At 37.8% G+C, this 9,272-nt stretch overlaps 1 protein-coding gene across 1 annotated transcript in view; it reads left to right on the top strand.

The window, feature by feature from the left end:
• Positions 1-1,982: 1,982 nt before the first annotated feature.
• Positions 1,983-9,272, top strand: part of LOC128993807 (laminin subunit gamma-1-like) — a 211,493-nt gene continuing 204,203 nt past the window's right edge. Inside the window, exon 1 of the mRNA XM_054417822.1 lies at positions 1,983-2,138. Within this exon, the coding sequence (XP_054273797.1) occupies positions 2,013-2,138 (126 nt within the window). The 5' untranslated portion in view covers positions 1,983-2,012. The remainder of the gene's footprint in view (positions 2,139-9,272) is intronic.

Below are 9,272 nucleotides of genomic sequence, written 5' to 3'. Positions count from 1 at the left end.
ACTTAATTCTTTGTGTCTATGATAGAACATATGAATACACACCTAATTCGTTGGAAGCAAACAGGCCTTATGTTTGCCAAATGTCAATGATGCTATCCAACAAAAAGGTTGACATTAGATAGTAACAAGATCAGGGTTTGGACTGTGCCCTTTCAAAATGTATCAAAATGGCCACTGGCGTAAAACCATGATAGGAATAAATACCCCCGCCGCAGCAAACCTGCCGACTAAGCGAATTTTCATTTGTCTTAATTGATTTTCAATAAAATATATTTTAATAACATTAGGTTTAACGAGTACCTAGGTTTGCTGCTACAAGGAAACTAATAAAGTGTGTTTTTTTGTAAAATATTGATAGCTTAGTACAAAATAAATAAATTTGATCAAAATACAAAATATATCCATAAACAAGCAAACTACAACATTTGACAATATTCTCCATAAGAATAACATGGGAATTTTAAATTTACAATTTTTTTAATTTTCTCCGTTACTATTAACCGAACAAAAATACTTTTATATACTAAATCAATTGTTTTTTTAAGCTCTTTAAGAAGGTCTAAAGAGAAATTGGGAAATTTTGTGTTTTGAGGGTCAAAAGTGAGAAAAACCTATTTTTACCCCATAAAACCCCCCGTAAAGCCCCGTTCCCATGGTCCGATCATGCTGGTTCGCGAACTCATTCAAGTTTATCCCGCTTTACACCTTTAAACCAAATTTCATCAAAATCGGACAAAAAATACTCAAGTTATCGCGTTCACGGACGTATATATATATATATATATATATATAAAAGTCTATATATATATATATATATATATATATATATACATATATAAATATTTTAACGAATGGTGTTTTTTTCCTCTGGGGACATCAAAATGAAAAAGTAAATCGTTCCCGGGTCTAGGTCTTACCGTACCACCTATGGTAAAAGCTACTTCCCTATAGGGAAATTCGCTAAAACTAACAAGTTGCTCAATATATTGTCCGTAACCCGAAAACTATTTAAGGATTTTTAACTTCAAATAAATATAGAAATGTATCTCAATGTCCAAGTTTAAAAGGTAGAACATTCATTAATAGGGAATACATTTGATATTTTAAGTCAATATTCCAAAGAAAATCTAATCAGGCATATGAAAATTCGATTAATCTGCAGGCTTGCAGCAACGGGAGTATTTCACCTTTGGTTGCGTTTTGTCATAGATATACTCCCTTGGTTTTGTGTAGTAATTTTTACGTGCTTTAATACTTTCGATTCTATAAATATTATCAGATTGCAATTTCCAAAATTGGAAAAATTTGTTGAATATCGAAATCATGGAAAATTTCCGCAGTAATTTCTCAAACAATAAACAGTACCAGGAGCACCGAGCGTTGCTTGGCTTTCCAACCCCTTCGGCAAAAAACTCAAACAAACCCAATAAAATCAACGGTGCCGTCGGTTTTACTATGAGACGCTAAGTCCAGTTGTAAGGATAGTATCTCACTGTCCTAGTCATAAATTAAAAACCCTCTTTGGTTTACAGTTTTTTTATAGTCAGCTGTTATCTTAATTTATTTTCTTTTGTTGATGTTTACAATTTTCGTTGTTTTTTCTGGCTCACTGAAAATTTTTTGAGTTTTAATTAAATTTGTTTACTTAATTAGATTTTCGTTGGCAGTTTTAACAGCATGAAACACGTTATTAGTAAATTATTAACATTATGAAACCGGCCAGAAATAAATAACATTTGAAGGATCGACAGAGCCGTTTTAGACATCTTTGTGCAAGCAAACAAGCATACATTCATGGTATCCTATATTATGAGCAACCAAAAAATGAACCTTGAGCAAAGACGTGCCAATGTCTCGTCAGCAGTCCTAGTATCAGCAGAGGTATGAATGGTCGTAGTAAGCCTCGGCGTGGTGGAGGGGAGTCATTCACACTGCTCGTGTAGTGGTAGTGGTAGTGTGGTGGTAGTGTGCTAGTGTAGTCAGTGTGCCGGTGGCCGCGTACGAGGACCGAGATGTGGTGCGTCGCGTATGTGTTGTGGTGCGTGGTGTTAGCGACCGCGTATGAAGTGCATCATGAGGAGTACGCGCTACAGGCCCAGGCCTCGTTCGACTGTTACAACCAAACCGGAGTGCCTCAGGTGAGTCAAAAGTAGACAAAAATTATCGGAAAATGACCCGGTTTAACAATATTATAACTTAAGTTTGTTGATAAAAGTATTTCATTCATTTTTAAAACCCTAAAGTGAAAGTAGACATTTTTAAAAATCAAACACTGAATTACGAAAACTAGTTTTTAAACAAATTAATACATTTCCAACAAGAATTGCCCTATATAATTTTCCTTAAAGTGAACGGTTCCCAAGTTACAAATATGTTTAAAAATGAATTTTTTTAATGCATTGAAATAATTACGTCATTACTACGGAAACCATTGTTGTATTCAGATAATATTTTAATGTTTTGTAAATGTGTGGTTTTAGTGGTCTGTGGATGTTAGTAAAAAAGGAACAACGCCACTGGACTTTGCCTTGTCTCACAGGGCTACCTGTGACTATTAATCAACATCTAATAGTCAATGGTGATACCTTTTAATGAAAAATAAACTTTCAAAGACGTAAGCTAAGCATTTCCCCCTAATAACCATAAATAATTAGGTCTTTCACTTTGAATGTTGAGATTTTACCGTCAGTATTTTTATGTCATTCCACTTATATTTTGTCTAAATTTTATTGGGATTGGTAGATCATCAGAAATAACAATATTTGGTCATTTGGATCTCATAAATGATAAAACTTCACAAAACTTGTGAGTTAGGTAGTTAAAGTTATGTTTTCCATACACTAGTACAGTACGTGATCCTATGAATGTAAGAATAAAAGTTGTACCGTAGGCTAACACAATGCTGTAGGTAGCCACTAGCCAGCCTGTGGTATTATACACTAGCCTGTACATCATTTCAACATTAAAAACGGCTTCGGCTAAAATTTTATCGAAGACAATATTACGAATGTATGTGTACTGTATACCCATACAAATCCAATTACAGTACTAGTGCTACGTTAGGGCTACAATGCCCTGACGCTACTTAACAATATGTTCTCAGTATCCCAAGATGATCACTTGAATAACGTAACTAGTTACCTAACAGCGTAGAATTTATTAAAAGATATTAGCCTACACACGAAATATTTTAGGGAATCCTTGAACATTTTTCACCTTAAAAAAATCCAAAGTCAATTGTTGTTAATAATTGGATTGTATATCAATAAGTTCATACGCTAGAAAATTATCGACTAATCTAATTCAATGGGCCTACTAACAAGAAACGTGAGTTTTATATTCGTGTTGTAGAAAAGGACTCCAAAAAGGATCCACTATAATTGGATATTTGATAACCACTCTAACTCGACCTGAATAAGCTAATATGCGGAATAGGGAATTCGAGGATTAAAATGCAAATCACGACGCAACGAGGTGGCTGAGTAGGACAGAACTGATGTCAGCAGAGCCGAGAACTGCGAGTCTTGTAGCTGTCTGGGGTGTGAGAGGTTTAATACCACAACAACATAACTACGTGACGGTGGTAGTACAGAACTGATGTCAGCAGAGCCGAGAACTGCGAGTCTTGTAGCTGTCTGGGGTGTGAGAGGTTTAATACCACAACAACATAACTACGTGACGGTGGTAGTAGAGAACTGATGTCAGCAGAGCCGAGAACTGCGAGTCTTGTAGCTGTCTGGGGTGTGAGAGGTTTAATACCACAACAACATAACTACGTGACGGTGGTAGTACAGAACTGATGTCAGCAGAGCCGAGAACTGCGAGTCTTGTAGCTGTCTGGGGTGTGAGAGGTTTAATACCACAACAACATAACTACGTGACGGTGGTAGTACAGAACTGATGTCAGCAGAGCCGAGAACTGCGAGTCTTGTAGCTGTCTGGGGTGAGAGAGGTTTAAGACCACAACAACACAGCTACGTGACGGTGGTAGTACAGAACTGATGTCAGCAGAGCCGAGAACTGCGAGTCTTGTAGCTGTCTGGGGTGTGAGAGGTTTAATACCACAACAACATAACTACGTGACGGTGGTAGTAGAGAACTGATGTCAGCAGAGCCGAGAACTGCGAGTCTTGTAGCTGTCTGGGGTGTGAGAGGTTTAAGACCACAACACAACTACGTGACGGTGGTAGTAGAGAACTGATGTCAGCAGAGCCGAGAACTGCGAGTCTTGTAGCTGTCTGGGGTGTGAGAGGTTTAATACCACAACAACATAACTACGTGACGGTGGTAGTAGAGAACTGATGTCAGCAGAGCCGAGAACTGCGAGTCTTGTAGCTGTCTGGGGTGTGAGAGGTTTAAGACCACAACACAGCTACGTGACGGTGGTAGTAGAGAACTGATGTCAGCAGAGCCGAGAACTGCGAGTCTTGTAGCTGTCTGGGGTGTGAGAGGTTTAATACCACAACAACATAACTACGTGACGGTGGTAGTAGAGAACTGATGTCAGCAGAGCCGAGAACTGCGAGTCTTGTAGCTGTCTGGGGTGTGAGAGGTTTAATACCACAACAACATAACTACGTGACGGTGGTAGTACAGAACTGATGTCAGCAGAGCCGAGAACTGCGAGTCTTGTAACTGTCTGGGGTGTGAGAGGTTTAAGACCACAACACAACTACGTGACGGTGGTAGTAGAGAACTGATGTCAGCAGAGCCGAGAACTGCGAGTCTTGTAGCTGTCTGGGGTGTGAGAGGTTTAAGACCACAACACAACTACGTGACGGTGGTAGTACAGAACTGATGTCAGCAGAGCCGAGAACTGCGGGTCTTGTAGCTGTCTGGGGTGTGAGAGGTTTAAGACCACAACACAACTACGTGACGGTGGTAGCCTCACGAGTAGTTTACACTTGCAGATTATCTCTTGAACTTGACAACCTTTGCCCTCTCTTTCTACTAACCTCGACGCCGACCTGAGGAGTAGTTATAGTTTCCACAATAGCTGCAACTAGGACAAAGTAGGTCTAACTTACATTTCGTATATAGCAATCTTCTCAGTAAGAGATGTGGTTTGGTGAATTGGGGCAGAACACAAGAGTCAGTGCTCGAAAATTGCTTTACCTTATGGTTCGTTTAATATTGAATTAATTCAGTTCCGCTGGGGTTTTTTCTTGTTCCATGGACCATCTTATTTATTGATGCTTACATCTACAATAATTCCAACGTGGAAATTGTTATTTGGCAAATTAAAATCTCTATACACATCTCTGAAACTATTAGATAGTCTACAATTTGGGTGTGACAAGAAATATTGGGTGGTCATCCCACATACAACTGATCTGACAAGTTAAAATCAAATGCCATAAAAATCTTCTACTCTTACTGAGATACCCTTATAAACCATTGCGTATGCTAAACATTGAAACAGAAAACAATGTGTTAGTCGATATGAGAAAAGATTTTCAAACATGTTTAGCTCATTAGTAGTAACTTACTTATTTTTTTCTTAAACCTAATTTGATGGATCAATCGTACAAGCTATTTTTCAAGCACTTATTATATCTACACAAAATCTTTAGACAATTATTTATCACACTATACGTTCAAAATACATGTATCACTCGTAACAACGTCACAATTTCACCCGGCGACTTACAATCCAGTGGGCACGGGTTAGAAAGTTATATAAAGTTGTGATTGCCCAGTAAACATCAGACCCAAAACCGGTCAGGATACGTGAAGCCCGAACCGGTGAGTTTACTGCTCAATGCTCGGAGATGAGACGGAGCAATAGCGATATGTCATGTACGTAAGTCGAACCCTGTGACCCTGAAACCCAATATGATCTCGACCCTGGTCTACTCAGTCGTTCACAAAAACAAACGCCTCCTTGAGTAAAAGCTTGGTCGCCAGATGTGCCCCTGTGGAGGGTCTTTGTCTTAGGATGGTCTCTACGGCGGAATTATTCAAACTTGGTGTTGAAGTTCAAAGTCTTGACGTGTTTGCCCAATGAGCAATCTTTTGGAATCAATCTAGAACTTGGGGCATGTTTACTGTATAGTTGTAAGTTCTCGGCGTTTGTTCAATGGTGTTGTTTTTGCAGTGGCTCTTGTCAAACCTGGTAATTATTTACGTCCAATAGATGTGCTACCTAGTGAAACTTATAAAACTCGGTTCCAGTTTTCAGTGTACTTAAAAGTTCATGATCTTTGTTCAACTGTCTCTAAATTGGAGTTTTCAAACTTAGGGCCTGTTTATCGAGTAGGATAGCACAACATTTCAGTCTGTCCAGTGGATGGTCTCAAAAAGAAAATTGTATGAAAGTTGCCTATTTATTTTGTACTTATAATTCTTTGTGTCTATTGGACGGTATCTACGAAGCGAGTGTGTGTTTACTGTCCAGTTTCATTAGTCTTCGACAAATCGATGATCCGTGAGGAAATTCGTTCTCGGTACATGGTTACTGAATCTTTTCAAGCCTTTGGAGTTTTGAACAATGAATTTCCTCCAGAGTGAAATTTGACCAACTTTGTGTCACTTAATTTTGATAATTTTTTAGAATATTTAGTGCTCTCAGTGAAGTAATAATTTTGTTAGTTCATACGTGGGAATGATTCGTTATGATTCGTCGGGTGATATGAAACAACTGATTTGAGAATTACTTAGTTAAAGTCTCTTTATTTTTACTTAGAATATCATCTTGTTCGAGGGCCGACTGAAATGAACATTACTATGTAAAAACAATAACTACGATACAATATGAAAATCAATCTCGCCGATTGTTTTCTGATCTACATCAATATTCTATCCACAAACTATTCATAAAATGGTAAACTGATGGATGAGAAAAGTAGGGCATGAGATACATATTCTAATCTAGCCTACTTGCGAAATCCCCCAGCAAAAGCTAAACCTCAATTTATATTCTCTATGGTTGTCATTCTTTTACATTAACAGTTTTACATAAGAATTTATAAGGGTTTGCTGAATGACCTGCATTTTCCTGGTACAAGATTAGGAAGGATATAACGATCAGAAATTGCACGTGTCTCTAGAACAACGAAGGAAGTTGTTTAATTTAACAATCTCAATCAGTTCAGTTAATTTGGACGTCATGAACGAGTCCTCGTTATTCGCAGATCATTATTGAAAAAGATGAACGAATTTGTGTTGTAATTCCCATATGCTAAAATATTTTTATCTACTACACTCTTTGTCATTACAAAATGAACAGTATATTTTCAAGAACTTAAGTGTAAATGTACTCTTTTATCTGTATTAAAATAACTTAGAATCCTACATAAATAAGACGTAACAAGGACTGTGTGTCCGATAAAAACAGATTCTGTCCAGTCAATAAACTGTTTATGCGCAATTTTTACGGTTGTTCCAAACCCTTAAATTAATTTAACCTTGGTTAAAAAAAACATTTTTGTAGTAAGAATTAAAGAACTTTTTGCTTTAGCAGAGAACCTTTTTACAGGTTTTAATAAATTCATTAATACTGTCCCAGAACGTACCAGGAACATGAAAATGCACTATGATGCATGTTCGCAAGTTGACAAAGAACATAGCAAACGCCTTTTTTCTGCAAATTTCCCAATAGGCAAAACATTAGTTTTTAGTGTTCAACGAAAGAGCTTTAAGGAAAGTAGTCCAAAGTCCAAAGGTCCAAACCCCCCAAATGACTGTGGATATATGAGAGAAATTATGCATCCACTGTCAGGCCACTGTATAATTAAACTAAAAAGATGATCGGAAAAGAAGATTGGAATATGTATGGTACAGTTGGTGAGATTTACAACTACATGAGATATACATTTCTTCTAATTGGCTATATTCGAACAAACTCCTTAATAACTACATGTTTCCTTCATTTTTTGTGGTCACGGCTTTTGCAATGTTTATTCTTAACAAAATTAGCAGAACACAAAAAATATAGCCTACATGTAGAGTAACCGAAACAGAAAAATATTTTGGTTCTTACTAACAGCGTGACTAATGACCAATGACCAATTTCACTGTATCTTCCCTAACTAGGCTCCTTAATGACCAACGACCAATGACCAATTTCACTGTATCTTCCCTAACTAGGCTCCTTAATGACCAACAACCAATGACCAATTTCACTGTATCTTCCCTAACTAGGCTCCTTAATGACCAACGACCAATGACCAATTTCACTGTATCTTCCCTAACTAGGCTCCTTAATGACCAACGACCAATGACCAATTTCACTGTATCTTAGCTAACTAGGCTCCTTAATGACCAACGACCAATGACCAATTTCACTGTATCTTCCCTAACTAGTCTCCTTAATGACCAACGACCAATGACCAATTTCACTGTATCTTCCCTAACTAGGCTCCTTAATGACCAACGACCAATGACCAATTTCACTGTATCTTCCCTAACTAGGCTCCTTAATGACCAATGGCCAATGACCAATTTCACTGTATCTTCCCTAACTAGGCTCCTTAATGACCAACAACCAATGACCAATTTCACTGTATCTTCCCTAACTAGGCTCCTTAATGACCAACGACCAATGACCAATTTCACTGTATCTTCCTTAACTAGGCTCCTTAATGACCAACGACCAATGACCAATTTCACTGTATCTTCCCTAACTAGGCTCCTTAATGACCAATGGCCAATGACCAATTTCACTGTATCTTCCCTAACTAGGCTCCATAATGACCAATGGCCAATGACCAATTTCACTGTATCTTCCCTAACTAGGCTCCTTATCTATTAGGTACCAATGACCCCGATCGCTCTCCAGTCAAGCTCAAGATTGACCAATAGAAAGCATCGTCTCAGGATTGTCTTTTTCTCATTTGTCCACAGATCTTTTGTCCGCCGATGTCTTTCTTTGGCCGCGTGTTCTGAGACTATTGTTCGGAACAAATGCCACAAAGGGTGGTTCCTAGAACAGAGTTTTTGTACAGAAACAAATCAACCTGTCTGCTTCCCCATACATCGATGTCTTACTATGTTCTTGACAGATTTTTGTTCACCCGGCTATTAACCCCTTTGATTTTCGAGGTGTTAATTAAGGAAGCGAAATTCAGCAGCTGTACTCAAAACATAGAGTAAACTCAAGAGATAATTTCTAAAAACTGATCAACAAAATAAAGAATATGAAAATGAACAATTTAATGTTACTTTACTTAACTAGCTCAAAACAGTGAAAAACTGTCTCCAGAAGTGCAAGTACAAAACACGGTAGTGTGAGTACAAAAATATATTTACGCGATTCCTATTAAATGAAGTGA

The sequence above is a fragment of the Macrosteles quadrilineatus genome, unplaced genomic scaffold (assembly GCF_028750875.1).
Source record: "Macrosteles quadrilineatus isolate MER2022 unplaced genomic scaffold, UCM_ALF_1.0 Scaffold_5__1_contigs__length_97177068, whole genome shotgun sequence".
Classification (NCBI taxonomy): domain Eukaryota; kingdom Metazoa; phylum Arthropoda; class Insecta; order Hemiptera; family Cicadellidae; genus Macrosteles; species Macrosteles quadrilineatus.
The sequence above is the reverse complement of the archived record's forward strand: the minus strand, read 5'-3'. Positions and strand labels throughout refer to the sequence as shown.